Source organism: Dreissena polymorpha, chromosome 2 (assembly GCF_020536995.1).
Source record: "Dreissena polymorpha isolate Duluth1 chromosome 2, UMN_Dpol_1.0, whole genome shotgun sequence".
NCBI lineage: Eukaryota > Metazoa > Mollusca > Bivalvia > Myida > Dreissenidae > Dreissena > Dreissena polymorpha.
This window is the reverse complement of record NC_068356.1, coordinates 135,366,949-135,387,877: the sequence shown is the minus strand read 5'-3', so window position 1 is coordinate 135,387,877 and position 20,929 is coordinate 135,366,949. Positions and strand designations below refer to the sequence as shown.

Below are 20,929 nucleotides of genomic sequence, written 5' to 3'. Positions count from 1 at the left end.
GTATATATACTAATGTACACATTTCTGATTATTATCTCTACGTGCATTTATACCAATATACACATTTCTGATTGTTATCTCTACGTGTATTGATACCAATATACACATTTCTGATTGTAATCTCTACGTGTATTGATACCAATATACACATTACTGGTTGTTATCGCTACGTGTATTGATACCAATATACACATTTCAGAGTGTTATCTTCACGTGTATTTATACCAATATACACATTTCCGATTGCTATCTCTTTGTGTATTGATACCAAAATGCACATGTCTGGTTGTTATCTCTGCGTGTATTGATACCAATATACAAATGTCTGGTTGTTATCTCTACGTGTATTGATGCCAAAATACACATGGCTGGTTGTTATCTCTACGTGTATGGATACCAAAATACTCATTTCCGATTGTTACATGTGCGTCAATGGAGATCAAACATCAACATATCTGATTGTTACATCTGCTAGTATGGATACGTAAATACACATTTTTGATAATATCTTTGCGTGTATGGATACCAAAACACACATTTCTGATAGCTCGACGTGTTAAGATACCAAAATACACATTTATGATACCTATTTCAGCGCGTACAGATAGAACAAAACACTTTTCTGATTGATATAACTGCGTGAGGTTAACCCATAACCACATTATGATTTTTATCTTTACGTGTATGGATACCAAAATACACATTTATGATACCTATTTCAGCGCGTACAGATAGAACAAAACACATTTCTGATTATTATCTCTGCAAATGTCGTGGTCAAGGTCACGCTTCACATTGTGATTTATGGAGCTTTATAATTCATAAAGATCTAAATATTTGCGTCTCCTCTAAATCAAAATCAGCTAAGTGTTTATTTGAAAAACACGAGCAGTTTTTTATCATACATCTGTTTATCCCGAGTAAGCATTTGTAGAAAAATGACATATATATATGTACATATATAGATATGTACATTTCCAAAAAAGGCAATTCATTTCTGCGTTGAATAAGACCGGGTTCGTGAAATCGCTGCACAATTGATAAAGTAATGGCTGTTCAAAGCGATGCACCCTGTTTTCGGGTGATTTTGAGTTGGATACCTTGTTATATAAATATTTGATAGTGATAGTATTTGATAGTGAAATAATTTTTTCAGAAAAGTTTATTTTTCGTCATAATATGATTATTTATCCATCAAAATGATGTATTCACTAACTAATTTTATAGCCAAACGCTAACCGGTTACCTGTGGTCAAGACATAATAACCGTTTATATTGACGGTAAGTAAATACAGAAAGGGGAGATTACTACTGTTGGGTGTGTCAGTGGCCTAATTCATATTTGCATTTCACAACATGGACGAAAAACGGTTTGTCATATATGAACAGATAATTGTCTAAATGTTATGCGATCGAGTGTTAACATTTTAATTTAAGAAAATAAACAGCATTAATTAGCAATCAATACATGAATGTTCTAATATATTAATTTGATGCGATTATCCGAAATACACATACAGTTTAAATGTGCTTTTTATTATTTTTATATTCATAAATTATACCACAAAGACATCAATCTGATTTTAAATAACAATAGCATATTGATAAAACTTTATTTATTAGCTCTGTTCTAATTATTCTACGTGTTTAAATGACAATATAACCTTTTATGTTATCTTGAATAACCTTAATAGATGGGGATGCAAGAGAAAATAAAAGTAGTAGTATTATTAATACAACTATTCTTGAATACTTTTAAGAGTAAAAGTTAAGTCACGTATTTGTACATTACTTACTGTACATATAAAGCATGCAAACACTAGAGCTCTGGGCATTATCCCATACCTGTATCCATAGTGTTGAACATGTGTTGCCATTTATTGTTAAAGTAGTGATTATTTAAAAAAGTTAGCAAACTAAACTGACGTTCTTTGTAACAGCAAACAACTACTACTTAGTCAACTTCTGTATAAGGATACCGCTTTATACATTTGCATTGTTATGAGCATTATAATACATTAACTTACTTATAATACTCTAAAACTACTTCAAGCAGATTCATTCTGGTCATACAAAGTTGATGAGTTGCTGTTGTTATTATTTTCTTAAACATTGGAGCGACATTGTTTACAATGATACATATCTTGAAAGGAGAAAAACATAATTATGTTGTATGAGACATTCAGGAACATGCCCAAGTTCTATCCGCATTTGTGAATTATTGTTTGGAATTCGACCTCTGGCAACTATGCTGTACATGGCCATGAATGACAAACAAGTCTATGTAAATGCAACTTAAGACCGGCATTTTGTGGTAAAATTCTGTTTAGGCGAATAAAAATGGGTAATATTCATGTAAGACAGAAAATTGTCAGTCAAACAATTCATTTAGTGGACAGTTTTACTGGACAACGGTCGTATAATACGTACAGTCTTAGGTACAGGCTGGCATAGAAGGACACAATCATACTAGCTTATTAGAAATTAGAACTAGCTTTGCAATGAATTTGGAATCGCATTCATTGATGCCAAGCGTTTTGAAATCCTGTTTAATTAACAGAACATCTGCGCACAATCAACAACTTTTGAAACCCGGCTTGCAGTAGTCCGCAAGTGCTACTGCAATTGTTTCGTTTACCTGTTAAACATGGACCACCAAGGGGTGGAAGGAATACAAGAATGTCACGGGAATTGAGAGAAGGTTTCATGCCTGTGATAGTTCAAACTGTTACAAATAAAGGAACACAAATACAAAAAAACGACTAAATCCGCTATGTTCAGACGAATATATTTCAAATCATTTTTCATGTTTTAGCAAGTCATTTAACAGGCACGGTTGACAATGAAATCTTTGTGATTGCATGCCTTTTAAACATATGTAGATGTACTTTACAACACACGTTGAATGATCACAATTTCTCAGACACTGCATTTTGTTTGCAAAACTAAAAATATTACAAGCTCAGCAATCAACTAGATTATATGTCTGTAAAAATTTTACCCATTTATGCCTAGTGGACTCTCCCATCCTTCTTAATTGGGTCAATTCATTTCCAAAATTAGGGATGTCTTGTATACTTTTTTCTATATTTAGAATATATCTTACAGAAATTCCTATAAGCAAACAGCGTAGACCCGGATGAGACGCCGCATCATGCGGCGTCTCATCTGGGTCTACTCTGTTTGCAAAGTCCTTTTACAGGACGCTAGGCATTAATGGGTTAAAAAAACAAGCGTTTTCCATCTTTTAGAGTTCGTTTCTCATTACTGTTGTGCAATGATGTGCGCTGTTAATTATTTGATGCTTATATATAAAAACGTTTCTCGCTAAGTTAACTTTACATTAAAATGTACCTAAAAGAATGTGAAACAGAGATTTCATTGCATTTTATTGTTAAATTTCTTACCAAAACAAGTTTAGCAAATCTTCATGCCTTTCTTTTGGGCGATTACTTTATTTCACCTAATTGGCATTAACACATTCAACTGTCCATTTTTAACGTCGATTCATTGCGGATTTTTATACAAGTGAATGAATAATCTCGGGTAATCCTGAAATCAGAAATAATGAAATTCTTACCAGTTAAATATACCCAGTCCCCTGGTCTGGTGTATTTCAAATAAACTACATCGTTCGAGACTGTTGAATAGGGTAAACATTATGGTTTAACAGAAAGATATTTCGCGTATCATGAAAATTCCCAGATGAAAACTCAAAAACAATGAAAATGTGTGTTTGATCATTTTCTCTGCAATGCTTCTCGGTATCTTTCATCAAAATCAGAGATGGAACAACGGTATCCGTATCTCCGTGCGCGCGCCAGTGTCTGTCACATGTAACGCACGTGGCTTGATTGATTGCGCAGACGTTAATTTGTTTTCTGAAGGAAAAACTGGAAACAAAAAATTGCGGAAACGGCTTTTCGAGATTCTTCTTGGATTTAAGAATCGATTGAAAACCAAATGGCTTTAATCAATTTGAGGCGGAGTCAGAGTATTTAATTGAAATAATTTGTTTTGAATTACATCTGTAACTGAGCATTTAATAAAAAGAGACTTAACTTTATTTGCAATTCAGTTTCAATACATGTTGCAAAATGAAAGTTTTACTACTGTTCGTAAACAAATAACTGAAGGCTCAGTTGAGTGATATAGTCGGAAATGACTTAGAAACTCATTCAGGTCGAGGAATTGCTTGGAATAGTGCGAAGGAAACAGTATTTTTACCTCAAACCAACGAATATCTGGATTAACTTTGTGTTTACAATGGCGAGAATCATAACGAGGATAAAGTAAGTAGGGTTAATTCATCTAATCTGTAATATTTACTTCATTTGACGAACAAATACAATACGTTTTGTTTTCAATTGTATGTAAATATTCTTAAATTAATTTCGAGGGAAAATTCTAAGTACATGTGTAAAGACATTAATTGATTTAATAAAACCACTTGATATATTCTTACGATTATGTGCTTTATACAATTTGAAGAAAATCATTTCAAAAGTGATTGTTCACTTGCTTAAACACTTAAATTACAAAAACATGGACCAGTCCCAAAATATGCATATTTGCAAAATATGCAAAATACGCGATTTGATCAAATATATGTATGGTCAGTTTTCTTTCACTTTTTACAAGTTACACAATAAAAAAACGATAGCATTTATCACAATTGTTTGCCTTAAATTGCCTGAATTTCTTTCTAAAATGTGTGTCTTTATTAAATGTCAGCATGTTTACACAAATTTGTCTGTCACACAGGTTCAAATTACAAAATGGTTTTATTTGATATCAAAAAATGGGTCTAAAAATCTCAAAAGTCATAAACGTTTGGAAGATGTCTACTCCGACGAATGGAGACTTTGTTTGATTGTGTTTGAACGATTGCGCAAAATAAGTTCGTACGGTTCACATAATTATGCGAACAGTATGGCATGCGAGTACAACAAGAATAATTATTGTAGAGGTTCAGTCGATAGTTTCTTTACACGTTGATCTACAGCGCGTTGTAAAAAGAGCGTCTGGTTTTTCGTAACAAGCGACTGCTTGAGCACCGTGGAACACGTGCTATCAATTATGAATCCCCGGGTATGACCCTGGTATAATCAGTGAGTTTCCCAAAACGCCGCCTCTCTCACAAGATTTATTCCAAACAGATGATTGTAAAGCTATTTCGATAAAATATTTCTGGAAGCCGCGCGCCTTATCGCGTCTGGACTTGATGCGATGTTTATTACTGCATGGTTATCTTTCCTCCACGCTACGTTTTTACCGGAAGTTTAACTTTCGGAGCGGCCTTGAGATTTCACCTCATAAAAAACCCCAGCCTATGTATGATTTGCGAGCATTTGATAATGAATTTTAAGCATCCTGATTTTATTCTATTAACAAGGCGTGCCAAAGGATGTGACATATGCATTCGAGACATATGCATTTCAGGGGATGGGGGTCACTACATTTATTAACAATTTACAAAATTTGACAATGCAGGAACAACGCAGAAATGTAATGTCATGACCACTTGCCTTTAGTTGTTATTTTGAATTTTCTCGGTGACGACGCAGCATAATAACTGAACACGATACATAATTTGGCCATAATGTGGAAAACACAATACAAAATATTATTTGATTTCTTTCTGAGCATGTTAAGTCATCAACCTAAATTACATTTATTAACGTAAATCAGCGACTTCCAACACTGGCCATTCACTAATTTAAAGCACGTATTAGAATTTGACATAGTACCTGATACATGGGGTTTATAATGCAAAGTAATAGAATCATACATCAATCGTTTAATAGTTACCTAAACAATAATTCAAATAGTATTACACTTTTTCTTAAAATTGTCGATTCTACTTTTTACCAATAAGCATGGTAATGGCACGCTGCACATTGTCTCTGGTCATGAAGAATAATAATTCGAAGTTATAATACAATGCATGACCTTTGAAATTGAATTTTGACCTTCACCCTTCAAATAGGAGAACATTGGATTTGTTAGCAAAAAAATGGTTTTGTCATGTGGAATAATACTCCCCATTTACATTTGAGTCCCCCAAAACATGTTAAACGAACACCGATGAAACGGAAATTTATTAAATTTGACCTTGAATTGTGACATTGACCTTTAGACAAGGAGAATGGATGTTGTATATGACACGTTGTATGGTAACGGGAAATAATTATTTAAAGTTACTAGTATTTTTTAATACTTCAAGACATTCAAGTTACATAACAGAAAGACAATGTATAACCTTGACGTTGAATTGTAACGCTGACCTTTGACGGTGGCAGATGGGAGTTGTATTGAACATACTGTTTGGTACGGAATCCGGATAGGGCCAAGTTGATTGTCGCGTGTCGACCTTCGAGGTCGACGCACGACATTCAAGCGACGCACGATATGAGACTCGACATTTGAAGTCGACATGCATCAATCAAGATTTGAGTGCCACATATCGCGTGGGCTTAAGCAAAAAAAATTCAGAAAATCTTGACTGTCGACAGAATTGTCGACTGTCATATCGTGCTTCGCGATGAATATCGCGTGTCGACATGAATTGTCGTGTGTCGACCTTCGAGCGCGACACTCGACATTTGAGCGACGCATGATACGACGCGCAACATGCGATATGACACTCGACACTATATCGAGCAAACGTCGCGCAAATGTCGCCTGTCGACCTTAAATTCCATAGATCGACACGCGGCATTTGCTCGACGCATGATACGACGCGCGACGCACGATATTACACTCGACACTATATCGAGCAAATATCGCGTAAGTGTCGCAAGTCGATCAGTGTGGGAGTAATTTTTTCAACTGCAAGCACTGTGTTATAGTAACTTTTTCAGCTACAAGTAAACAATGGCTGAAAAAGTTACTATAACACCGTGCTTTTAGTAAAAAAAATTACTCCCACACCGGTCGACATGCGACACTTGCGCGATATTTTCTCGATATAGTGTCGAGAGTCATATCGTGCGTCGAGCGTCGTATCAATGCGATAGTACGATGACGACAGTGCGACAATACGATGGCGACAGTGCGATAGTACGATGGCAACAATGCGATAATACGTTGACGACAGTACGATTACGCGATAGAACGATGGCGACAATGCGATAATACGATGGCGACAGTGCGACAATACGATAGTGCGATAAAACGATGGCGACAATGCGATAATACGATGACGACAGTACGATAACGCAATAGTACGATGGAGACAATGCGATGATATGATGGCGACAGTACGATATGACTATCGAATTGCCGCCATCGTACTATCACACTGTCGTCATCGTATTGTCGAACTGTCGCATTGCCGGCATCGTACCATTGCGCTGTCGGATTGTCGCCATCGCATTATCGCATTGTCGCCATCGCATTATCGCATTGTCGCCATCGTACTATCGCATTGTCGCCATCGTACTCTCGCACTCTGGATTTTTGTGTGTAACCACGATGACACTAACGGTATTCCGTTCCAAATTATTCAATCGTTTCGCGTTGCAACGCTTTATACTGCTCAGGTTTTTAAATCGTCAAAACTTAAAGATGCATATAATGGCTATTTTAGAGCATGGTAAATGTTCAGTATAACTGTTTCCTCGCAAATATCATAACTAAAACAAAAGTTGGCGAATCCGAAACAACTTTTTTAATTTTGTCAATTTACCAAAACGTGAAAAGGACCGACATAAAGTATATTATGCCGAGTGTCCTTTATTAAAGTGTAAAATACCTCGTGAATCGTTGGAAAACTAATGAAATAAATGATGAACCGACTTATCTAACCTTTTAAAGATGTAAGTGGCAAAACGCTTGAGTGGTCCTCTATTGTTTTGTACTTTTTACTTTTTTCAGAGCATGGAAGAAAATTCTCGTATATGCTGTATTTCTTGCTGCGGTAGGACAACTCGTTTGGCTTTATCGTAAGTGTAATACAAGGGTTACGTCCCTTTGTTCATAGATAATATTTATAAAACGACTGGACGTTTGACACCGTGAAATTGTAACATAATACCCGATATCCGAACACTGTCTTTTATAGAAAAGCTAATCATTTATTTTATCTTTTCTTTTTAAAAACACCCATCAACATTATAACCAACTGGATACACACATGTTTGTCATTTTTGTGAGTAATTGCACCTAAAATGCATTTTTTTTGTTTGGCGTTTTCCTAGATTGTTTTCTTATTGATGTCAAATATGTCATTTATCAGTCATTCACTTGTATTCAGGAAAGAACCAGAAATCTTCAGCTCTCAAAAGTGATGAAAAGCTGCTATTGAAGACATTTAATCATTTAAACCATAACCGGAAGTCCACGATGCGCACGCCTCCACCGCAACTTCCTATCCTTCTCTGGTGGGATTCAGTGTACACGAGCGTCGATGACATCCGGGTTTGCGGGGACTTCCGTTGCCGCGTGACCAACGACCGGAAGTTACAGAATCATACTGAAACAAAGGTATCGACAAATAACACGTAATGCAATGTTCTAAATTTGTGAACCCCGGTTAAATTACAGGGTTGTATGAGTTTACATGTATGTCGGTTAGCTAATGTTGGTAGGTTTGTATTTCGGTCGGAAGGAAGGTGTATGATTTATTGTGACTTTATCAATCTCGATTACACGAGATTTCGACTTCACTTCGATATTGACCAATCAATTTGTTCACTGCAAGTGAAAAAGTCATGCGTTAGGTAAACTAGTATAAAGAACAGGATAAAACGTAAGATGTTTATACGTCGTGTTGTTTGCATTGATGACCAAAATCTGTTCGGTCGGCAATAGTTTTATTTTAAATAAAATATTCTTATCTTTATTTTCTTCAGTCTCTATATCTTCTCAACTTTATTTTCTTAAACGTCTTCTTGTATGGTCATATATCATTTCATTAAGTTCATAGTATTGCCCAAAGTTCGCATTGCCCTCGTGTATGTAAGACTTAGCATATTATCAGTAGATTTGAAGTTTTGAGTCATTACTTTATTGATTTCTTGACATACAAGTATATGTGAAATACTCAGAATGCCAAATCTGAACGTATCAACTGTATGAGCAAAACTTCTAAAATCGGATCCAAGAAAGTTTAAACTTTCAGTTGTCAAGTGATATGGAAAAATGTGTTCTTACCTCTTTCAGATATTCATATTTTACGCCTCGCATTTCAAACCGTACGACCTGCCATTACCGAGGAAAAGGGGCCATCTGTGGTCCCTCATTCACGAAGAGTCCCCTAGAAACGCTTACCTGCTCTCGCACGTTCCCACTTTGTCCTTTTTCAACTTAACTTCATCATACAACATGAAATCGGATTATCCTATCACTACACAGTGGCTCCAGTGTACTGATTGGCTACAAGATAGCACATACGTGCTGCCATTGGTGGATAAAAATAGACTGCGACAGTTTGGTTTGGCGCCAATTTTGTACCTGCAAAGTGACTGCGATGTGCCATCAGACAGGGATAATTTCGTTAAACTTTTACAAGCATACATTCCGGTAGATTCCTACGGCTCGTGTCTGCACAACAAAGATATGCCGAAAAGGTATTGACCATCAGGGCTCTTCTTTGTTCAATGGCCCAATCCCGCATGCACAGGAAATATCATTTGACCTAATTTATCTCAATGTTTATAATGTTTTGGTCTTCACATTATCTATATTTTGCCGGCTCAAAAAAACACAATTTAAAAAATAAAGGCGTGTATATGTTAGTTTATTAACTGGATTCATTGCAGAGTCTTCACGACAAACTTATGTGCTGACTTGCCCCAGTGACTTTTCGTGGAGAAAATGTTTAATTTTGAGCCAAAGTAGGTGAAATTTATCCCGGCTGATGGCTGATGTGTGTTTGTCTGGTGCGGAAAGGAGGGCGAAGTCCAGCTGTTTGCGTCAGTCAGTCGTGAATCCGATCCATCCATACACTTGCTTAAAATACCAAACCTCTGGTTGCTTCTTCGGTTTTTTCTTTAGCAATGACCTCAATCTTATAAATATTAACCAAATTAAATGTGTTTATGTTTTTCGCCGGTATATACTTAACCTTAAACAATTGTATTTATATTAACTTAAAAAAATCATTTTCTTTTCTCTCGAAATTTATGTTAACGTCACTTCAGGCTCCGTTTTGAGGACAGTATGGCTCCACTAGATGACAAGGAGTTCTTCCGGTTCGCCGCGCGTTACAAGTTTACGTTGGCGCTGGAAAACTACGTTTGCGACGATTACGTCACAGAAAAATTGTGGCGGCCATTACGTCTCGGGTCGATTCCGATTGTTTTCGGAGCCCCCAACGTCTTGGTAATGTTTATGTCAGAAAAGTTTACACACTATTGGTGGTGGTGGTGGTGATGATGATGATGATGATGATGATGATGATGATGATGATGATGATGATGATGATGATGATGATGATGATGATCAATCTTTTTTTTTTACTATTTTCGCTGTTATGAACATAAGTTTTGATTAACCAGCACTTAGTTGGTGTATATTTATACATTTTATTAAACATGTTGTACATTATTTGTAAGCAAACAAATCGAAATAGTTCAAACTGCTCGCGAATCAATGATATTAAGAATCGTTTTAAGTTTTAATAATAAGATTTGGTTATTGTGTGTTGTTTTTTTTAAATGATGGGTGGATCATGATAAAACTATAACGCAACAAACAATATGATTACTTGGTATTTTTAACTAAACCTGTTAATATAAATGCTTTTTATAATGCACAAGATGAGGGAAATTTTGACAGGGTAAATAATGGGTATTGTTCAAACTTCTGAGTAGTTTTCGAATTTCATTTGATTCGTGTTTTGACAAAACTATAATATGGGAATAGTTTTGAATAATTTATAATAGCATTTAAAAAACGTTGAATAAAAGAGTCTGTCTTTTGTGGGATTCTTATCCGGGACCTCCAATGGTAAATGCGACCGCTCTACCCTTATACTGTGTGTGTGCATTTCAAAGTTTATTAAGTCCTTTCGCGCATAAGGCAGCAATACCTTGCAACCGTGAAGTTCCCAATACTCAAACCTTGTAATATGACCATCAACCAAACGCTCACGCTTCCGGGAACGAGTCTTTAGCCAGGGTCGCCTAGTAGAGAAGAGCATGTGCCAGTCACTGCGCTAACCGGAAAGCTACCTTAATACCACAAATAGGCGTCGCGCAATTTTACTTATATATTTTTTCGGTTTTCACCAGATGTTCGTAACTTTAGTAACATACTCAGAAAACGTCCTGAAGGATTTATATGCTTGACGTAATGCAATTTTACAATAAATTCGTTAAAGGTTTAAATCCTCAAATAAAGATCATTTAAAAAAAGGCACGATCTTTTTTTATGAGACGTTTATTATAAAGTAATGTTAATTCGTTGCTTGAACTTTTCGCATAAATCAATGTATTATTTTTGCTTTCAGGATTACTTGCCGTCAAATACATCTGCGATAATGGTCGAAGACTTCCGAAGTGTAGCGGAACTTGCCGAATTCATTAAACTCTTGGACACGAACGATAATCTCTACAAAGAATATCTTGCATTCAAAGAACAACCAATCGAAAACCTCCATTTAAAAGAAATTTTAGAAAATCGCGATTGGTCACCAGAATTTTGTGACCGAAAGTCTCATTCCGCGTCACATGTTTTAAAACAGTCGACCCAAGGATTACTCACCTCAAAATATGATTCCATTTTTACCGGATTCGAGTGTTTCCTCTGCAATCAGGTGCATAATATAGCCGCGGATGAATACAAAGGCGTCAAAGGGCACGAATATATTTCAAACCAGGAGCAGTATTATTGCCCATCACCACGAAAATTCGACCAAAATGGTCGCTACAGTGTTCATAACGAATCATGGTCCAAAGAGTGGACTTTCGGGAAGTTTGAGGCGCTTGCAATGAAACAGGTTTTTGAGCAACAGAGAAGAACACAGGAAAAAGAGTTCATCAGAATCGCAAATCAGTTGATGGAAGCGGAAGAAACAGGCAAAGCTGATTATAAATGAAGTTTTTTTTCTGCAGCGGTGCATTGATCTGAGCTATTTAAATGGCCACATAGGCATGTCAATTAAACAAAGTTATGATAGACGAGTGGTAAGGGTGGATTTTTCATTAAGAATGATGGAAAGAGGCGTTTTAACGCCGTTTTAAGATTCGCAATTTAAACTAAAAAGGAGAAAATTTTACTGCTGTTGTTTAATTTGTCAACTGTACTGAACTGTGGTTATCGGTTGATGTTTTCCCATGATATATTGGCTTGTTTCAACGTATTTCACAAGCATCTATTTACGTATTCATACACTGTTGTTACATTAATGCAGAAAACAACTATCCTCTCAACCGTAGCTAAGTCAACAGAGATAACATAGTATAATGTGGATAATTGTTAGATGTGTGATCGTGAAAATATTTACAGATAAGCATTAAATTAGGCCTTTTATGTAACTTTGGAAAAAAATACCAATCAAACCAAGGGTTGTAGTAATTTGAAACACTGCATTTTTTAAACCCGCATATAATGCCTTAAAGAAGAAATCAAATTGCACATTAAACCGTAACATGAGCATATAGAGTTATATGCAGATTATGTAATGTGTCCTATCTCAGTTTTGATCACAGTAATTGACTATAAACTGTAATTGCGTCACTTCGTATTTTTGGAAGAGGCCCTACTAAAAAAGTTTTAATCGTACAAATTAGAAAAACTAGTCAGAAGTATATAACAGAATTAAATTAAAATATTCCCAATGCATCACTTGGTATAAATTTTGCTTCGAAGAATTACTAGATTACTTAGTGACATGTTGTAGGAAGTTATACACTTATAAATAAATTTAAATACGATGATACTCGTTTTCCTTTCCTATGACAACAAAAAAAACAACAACATCGGCGTTATTCTCCTCTTTAAAAGCCCATGAGCATTCAAAATCATTGAATATTTCGTACAATATTTCGAAAATTAAAGTTAGCACATAAAAAGTCAATGTTCCTTATAGCAATAGTGTGTGCCAACGCTATGTGTGGTGTGGTAACATAGATTTAACAAGATACGAAATGCTATTTTATGATTTTTGTGGGACAATATATTCAACACATGTTAATGTACCATGTTAGTGTGTCGTATTAATAGATATCGTTCTGGGCAATTATCAAAGCGCTGAAGGCACTGCAGGTGTTCGCTGTTGCATAAGTTTAGACGCAACTCAGTTTAAAAAATTATGTTATAGCTTTTTATATTGCAAGTTTTAAATGAACACAACCCAGTCAAATTTATAAAGAGTGTGTCTTAAAGCACATGTGTTGTTTTTTTCAAATTATAAATACATTAATAAAAAGTATAATTTAAGCTTCATTTGGGAAAACAGGGCTTAACGCATATGCCTAAATTGTCATCCCAGTACCAGAGACTCTCTTTAAACGAAAAACATTATAAAATCAGAAAGATCGTCCTTGATTTGCTTGTGCGCATTGCACAGGCTAATCAGTATGCACAGGCTAATCTTATTTGACATGCATTAAGCCCCGTTTTCCCCGAAAGCAGCCAATATGTACAGATTTCAATGATAAACACTACACTGGCCAATCTCGTCTTACAAGCTGTTAAACACTATTAGTAATATGAACCCTCTGCAGTGTACCAGTGGTGAACTATAAACAGGCAAATGTGGTGGTTATCTTTCCTAGCAGACGCTCATAGCATTTTTCGTCTGCTGTAACAGGCAGTGGTTGTCCTTTTATACCGTAGCTAAGGCTTCTAAGCACATACTGATTTGCAAAATATGGTCTGTAACATTAGTGTGAGCTAGCGCTCACACTAATCAAAGCGCTGAAGGCACTGAAGTTGTTCGATATTGCATAATTTAAGACGCAATTCACTTTTCAAAATTAATCGCAAATTTGAAATGAACATGCGCGATTCACATTTATGAAGAGTGTATCATAACGCACGGGTCAGCTTTGTGTGCACCTTTAATCATCCTATTTATTTCATTGAGATTACTTAAACAAAATAAAAACAACATGGCCTTTTTTGGACGTTCTGAAAGCATAGAAAATATGATGAAAATGGCAGTGAGAACTGAATATAAAAACAATTTAGATTCACCATCATATTAAATGAATATTGTTGGAATATCGAATACCTATCTCACTAAGAATATAATTTCATGATGAAAATTCACTTTACAAAACTTTTGATTTGTGACACCATATACAAATTCAAAATATACAAGAAGATCATTGATGAAAATAAATAAATAATAAATCTGCGAGCAATACTTTTTACTCACGAATTAGGTAGTCATCAAGACAGCCCTGTTGACCCGTACATTGTTTTTTATGCATTACTTTTAACCCTAGCAGTTCCACGGTGTCAACAAATCTTACCTAAACATAGGTATAGAGCACTCATGCGCTTTTCGGCGTAGCTGTTTTACTCAGCCTTTCATCTTAATGACTTTTACATAATGCCAGCAGACTCGCATGAAAATTTACAATATTTCATAGGCTGATTCGAGATAAAACGCCGGACTACTCTATGAATGTTCAAACGACCCTAATTGTGGCCCAGTTACAATTACGCGTTAAAATCTATTTCGCAGAATTTCAGTTTTGCTTTCAAGATGAGAAAACAATCATTACCAAAATAGTATAGTGACGCGATAAGAAGAAAATCGTTTAATTATCCAAACACAATGTTTGCCGTACTCCTTCAGCACGTCTGAAAATCATTCCTGAATGCCTATATAGGCTGCCCTTATTTACAAGTTTGCTATTTTGAATTCAATTTTGTATCGAAAAGCATTGTGCTAAAATGTGCCATTTATAATTCGCAATGAGATTTAAATGACCCTCGTCATGCGAAAGTGGGTCTTATTCCATATGCGCCCATATATATATATATATATATATATATATATATATATATATATATATATATATATATATATATATATATATATATATATATATATATATATATATATATATATATAGCCCACATAGCCTGCTCATCTGGTCAGGAGATACATAATGAGACCATAACATATTAAGTGATTTAATAACGAACAGCATAGCCTCTGACCAGACTGCGCAAATGCACATGTTGAGTTTAAGAAACGCTGGTCGAAACGCATACGACCCATTTTCGCATGACGCGGCTATGAAAGTGTGATTTAAATTTGTCGAAAGAAACCTGCGTTTAAATCAAACATTAACATACGATATATTTCGATAGTGAATAAATATACTCATAATAAGGCATGTGAAGACACATACGGTGTGCACTCCCGTAGTATATTTTTTATCTTCTTACACTAATGTGTGGTTTGACACTGACAACACACATTTCATGCGGTGATTATGCAACTGATAATTTAAATAACCCACAATAGTTAAACGTTTGTTTCCATTTTATTTATTTATTTAGAAAAGTAAATTGCAAACTTTATTTCAAAGTCAGCGTTTACGCCGACTACATTTTAAAAAGATATTTCTTGTTCTATTTAGTCGTTTTCGGTTTTAGCGATTATAAATCATTTTTGAGGTTGTCTAAAGTATACCTGTAGTAATTGGTGAACTCATGTCCAACGTTTTATAAATTGAGAACTGTGAATATAAACAAGCTTAACCTTCTACTTTTGCGTTGTTAGCACCCGTAAATACAAAAGATCGCCGCTATCTGTTGAGAACAAAAGCACGTTTCCCAGAAATTCCCGCTGTACAAGCATGAACGAGGTTACGGTACAGATCATTCGTGTTATATTTAATTGTTTGTTATATTCGGTTTTAGCGATTATGAAGCATTTTTGTTGTTGCCTATCGTTTCCTTGATGTTATTGTTGAACTCATGTTCAACGTTTTATAAATTGAGAATATTAACAAGCGTAACCTTATACAATTGCGTTGTTTTCCATAATCTATTTATAGCCTCATATTAACAAGCGAAGCCTTATACAATTGCGTTGTTATCATCCGTGTAATTTGACTCTCCATTGTTTATCAGCAGCCGCATCTATCAATAGCCTCAGATTATGAATGGGCTGAGCAAAAATACTACGTCATGAAGACGCAGCAGAAAATGGACTATTTTAATCATTCATAAACAATCTTAATCATGCATAAACAATCTCTTCCGCGACATGTATAATACAATCATTGTATATTGATTTTGTTCTATATAAGCTCCGTTCGAAACTATTACATTTAACACGATATTCATATAATGTTTTCATTTATGAATGAATATAGTTGGAGAACTCAAACCTGTTGCATAAATTTTACAACTCTTCCTCGCGCGGATGTGGCAGGTAGTAGGCTCTCCATAGATATGCCGAACCGACTTGAAATTTTGAGTAACAACATTAGCTGGTCGCTACGTGACAAACTAAAAATGGAATATCATTCTATAATAGGCTGGATTGCTTGCTATGGAATGACAACTCGCGTTGCTTTATCGTACGACTTCCATACGGGTAGTGTCCGTTTGGTCCTAGATCAAAGTTTTAAAGGATTCATATTTTGAAAAAAAACATACAGTCTGATTGCACTTTGCGTTTATTTTCGTCTAATTAATTAAAGTACAGGCTCGGGCTCGGCATAGTTATCATTCTATTCAAAGCATTACGTTTTACACTTTGTTCAAACATTGCTCAGGGGTTATTCAATGCATTGATCTCAAGAACAGGAACCTACTGCACTCAAACACGATGCAAAGATGCTCGTTAAAAAATTAATCATTCCAACCGGAAGTGGATATGCACTATCAAACGCCACCAACGGAACATCCATTTTTGCTCTTATGGGATTCTGTCTCAGACGACGACGACGGCGACGACGACTATGATGACGATGATGATAAAAATGATGATGATGATGCTGTTTTTGTTGTTTATGATAAGGATGATGATGATGATGATGACCTCGGTCTAAAATTCTTATTCCCATATTTACCTTAAGAATAATGGACTACTTTTTGCAAGCAATTATCGCAAAAGCCATCCAAGGTTTAAACACGACCATAAAACAGCTTTTAAGTGAAGAACCGTTAATTTAAGTTGAAGCTGGTTTACCGATATCAATATTGAATATCCTGTTTATTATAAATAAGGATGTGCAGAATTTTTATTTAATTAATTTTGTATCAGATTATTACTGATATACATGAACGTGGAGCAACTGCAATTTAATGACCGCAAACATTCAACAAAATGACCGTTCAGTGTTCAAAACGAAGCGTGTACAGAAAAGAGTTCATGAAAATAGCAAACCAGTTCATTGAACTGGTAGAAGCAGCTAAAGCTGTTTGTAAATGAACAAGAATACAAAACATCGAATGAACTAGAGTGTTGTCTTTTACGTAAAAATGTAGGTACTCTTACAGAGATGATTGTCGAATGCGTGTCAACAATCCAAAATATAATTTGAGAACATAGCTTTCCTTTTTTTCTCATAAATTTGCAAATATAGAATCGGCGTTTTCATTGCCTGTAGTTATCCTTTTTTCGTTTATCACTCACCCCTCGTGTATTATAACGTTGTTTAATAAATATCCCGCTGTGAGATGACCCTAATTGAATAAGATCAATACAAACCTGCATAAAAAAATTATCCACTCAACAATTGCTTAGTCAAAAGAGAGAGAATATTATAATGTAGATAACGATACAATATGTGATGATGGATCAATCCACAGATACTCCTAAAACTAAGCCTTTAATGCAATTTTAAACTAATTTATTCAACAACGCAATAGTTATTTGCAGATCGGCATATTTTTAGACCTCAAGCTGGTTCGTGTAAGACAGCATATAATTGTATATTAAAAGGTGACATGAAAATATAATTTAATGCAAATGTAATTTTTGGAAATTATCCTTCCAACAACAGGTTTGAATTTCGCATACGCAATCCTTACCAGCATTCACTTCGTAATTGCTTTGGAGCTTATTGTTTATGCCAAGATTTTTTTTAAATAAATTAAATTGACTGATTGACCAGGATGTTTGTGCAAAAATTTTAAAGATTGTTAATTAAACTTAAAGGGGCCTTTTTTTACAGATGTTGGCATGTAAATGCTTTATATTGATAAATGTAAACATTGGATCTAAAAAGCTCCAGTAAAAAAAAAAGAATAAAATTAAAGAAAAAAAAACAAGTAACCCATAACTGAGCTCGAATCACTGACCCTTGGAGTAAAAGTCTATCGTTTTAACCAATCGGCCATCCGTGCTCATACAATTAGTGATGTATTTTATACTTTTTATAAGCATTCCACGTCGTTTCACAAAATATAACGACAGCAACATAACTCTCAAAATTACTCAATCGTTTCGTGTGCAACGCTTTATAATTTTCAGGTTTTTAAATCGTCAAAAGATGAATACAATGAATATATTATAGCATGGTAAATGTTCAGTATTACTGTTTTCTCACAAATACCATAATAACAACGAAAATTTGCGAATCTGAAACATTTTTATAAATTTTGTCAATTTACAAAAACGTGAAAATGCCCCTTTAATATTTCGTAAGCAAGTTTAGTCAGGTAATGTATTTGTAACGATCTTTTCCGGAGTATTCATGCAAAATGCAATTAAAGTATTATACATGAAACCCGGATGCAAAAGGTAAAATAAACAATATTGGCTACAGAGATTCAACTTAAATATCATTTAAATTCACCTAGCATGTGCTGAGTTGCATAAACCTTTATTAATTGCGTATTAGTTTGATTTAGTTCTCCCTAGGACGTTTTAAAATAAGATGATATTTCGCAACGTTATACAAATGAATCAGAAAGTAAAACCACAATTAATCAGAATTGGGAGATTGCTAGTTTAACGTTCTACTACAGTAATAGTAACACAGAATATTAACAATCCATTTAACACGTAATCATAATTCAATAAATAAAACTGACATATTTAAATGAACCCATATAAAAGTGTTGCCTTAACCAACAACTTTATTTATATTCTTAATTTGGTAAAAAAATGGGTTCATAGTTCAAATGCGTTTACATGTACATTTAAACAAAAACAACACGGGAACCATATTGCATATCAGAACGTTGAACACGTGTTAATTCTAAGACATTATAATGAAACAATAATTATGATTCTTACAGGACCTGACATAAAATTCTAAAACATACCATATGAACCATAGTCATACTGCCCACAGGGTCCAGTAAAAAAAAAAAAAAAAAAAAATTGTTTATGTTACATAAACATTTTTTTTTTTTTTACTGGACCCTGTGATACTGCCCATGTGGGTTTTTTGTTTGGCAATTTAACAACGGCTACTTTTGGTAACAACATTATAAAGACGCCACTTTGTGCATACGCCTTAAACAAGTAAGTAGCGAAGTACTAGTATATACGCACTCTGTGTCACGCGTACATAGAAGCCGAAATCAAAATTCTTTGAGAAAAATAAGGCAACTATTATTAATGACCATGACGAAAACTTGAAATTTCCCATTGAATTTCAAGTGTCAATAACTAAGTTTTATCATAGTAATTGACTTATGACGCGACTCTTCCTTTTTTAACAAGAGGCCCGTCTTAAAAATTCTTTGGAAAGGCTTACCCTGACGAGGTTTAGAAAAGATTACTAGAATGTGGTGGCATTTCAGTTGATTTATGTTGTGAAAAATAAAGGTGTTTATTTACGTTGTTATAGCCCTTAAGTTTTTGTCATTACAGGGGACACTGTGTCTATGACCGCTTGCGTGTTACATACCATTCTACCAGTACATTTTACCTTTGTGGCAAATATTATAGTAAGTATAAAGTAGTAGCTCACTGATTATGAATTTATGGAACTAATCTGTATTATATGTTTCCGGAATGTCATTCTAAGCATTAAATTAAATGTGTTAATGTCGATCATGACCTCAAAGATGACATGGATAGCGATGGATAAAGTTTGCTATCATTCGAAATGTTGATTTCTGCAATATTGGGAAATATATGACTGAGGTATTTTTCGTGTCATCATTTATCATTTCAGTAAATGTTTTTTTTTTATCGTGACTATTATTAGGACACCGATTACATCGCAATTTATTTTAGTTTGCCATAACTTACAACGTTGAATTTCATGGAATTGGTGATGACGATGAAGGTCACGGTGGTGAGTTTGATGCAACTGAACAGCAATAATAAACAGACGACGATGAATATACTGACGATGACGAGAACGACGATGATAACGATGATGATAATTCTGATGCTAGGGGATAAGATAATATTACTGCTTGTGACGATATTGTTGATGCTGCTGATTTTGATGATCTCGAAGACAATTGTGACGATGATGGTGATTATGATGACAACGTCGAATCTGTCAATTATGCCAATAATGCTGATGCGAATGATGATGATGATGATGTTTTTGATGATGATGATGATGATGATGATGATGATGATGATGATGATGATGATGATGATGATGATGATGATGATGATAATGATGATGATGATATCGTTTACTCAAAATCAACAAGTCACGTGACTGCGACTCCGCCCTTTGTAACTGACGGATATCGATGCCACTACGCGTATCCCACACTAAGTTGTGTATACATCATTGGAGCAGCTAGGATAAACGCTGATCATGAACACGTTATTTCTAGCGGGACTTATATTCGCATTTATTGGTAAACTTTTTTATCATAACTATTTAGCTATTTTTATTTTTATTTATTTAAATATTTATAACTTAAATTTGATTTCTTTATTTTTAACACTTGAGTTTGTGTTAAGTTAATGATAGGATTTAAAAAAGGATTTCAAAAAGAGAAAGAACATGTAATGCGTTCTAGCTGGCAATCAAATAAAACATTATTCAAACATATTTTTATTCGTCATTTGCTGACGATATTG

The 20,929-nt window shown here is 34.7% G+C and overlaps 2 protein-coding genes across 2 annotated transcripts in view; both read left to right on the top strand.

Moving 5' to 3' along the window:
- Positions 1-3,827: 3,827 nt before the first annotated feature.
- LOC127869103 (alpha-(1,3)-fucosyltransferase 10-like) overlaps positions 3,828-20,929 on the top strand; it is a 109,904-nt gene continuing 92,802 nt past the window's right edge. Inside the window, exons 1-6 of the mRNA XM_052411426.1 lie at positions 3,828-4,292; positions 7,879-7,946; positions 8,258-8,487; positions 9,166-9,572; positions 10,146-10,326; positions 11,456-11,944. Coding sequence (XP_052267386.1) covers positions 4,267-4,292; positions 7,879-7,946; positions 8,258-8,487; positions 9,166-9,572; positions 10,146-10,326; positions 11,456-11,944 — 1,401 coding nt within the window. The 5' untranslated portion in view covers positions 3,828-4,266. The remainder of the gene's footprint in view (positions 4,293-7,878; positions 7,947-8,257; positions 8,488-9,165; positions 9,573-10,145; positions 10,327-11,455; positions 11,945-20,929) is intronic.
- The window catches only part of LOC127869113 (uncharacterized), a 6,703-nt gene continuing 6,398 nt past the window's right edge, over positions 20,625-20,929 (top strand). Inside the window, exon 1 of the mRNA XM_052411452.1 lies at positions 20,625-20,703. Coding sequence (XP_052267412.1) covers positions 20,661-20,703 — 43 coding nt within the window. The 5' untranslated portion in view covers positions 20,625-20,660. The remainder of the gene's footprint in view (positions 20,704-20,929) is intronic.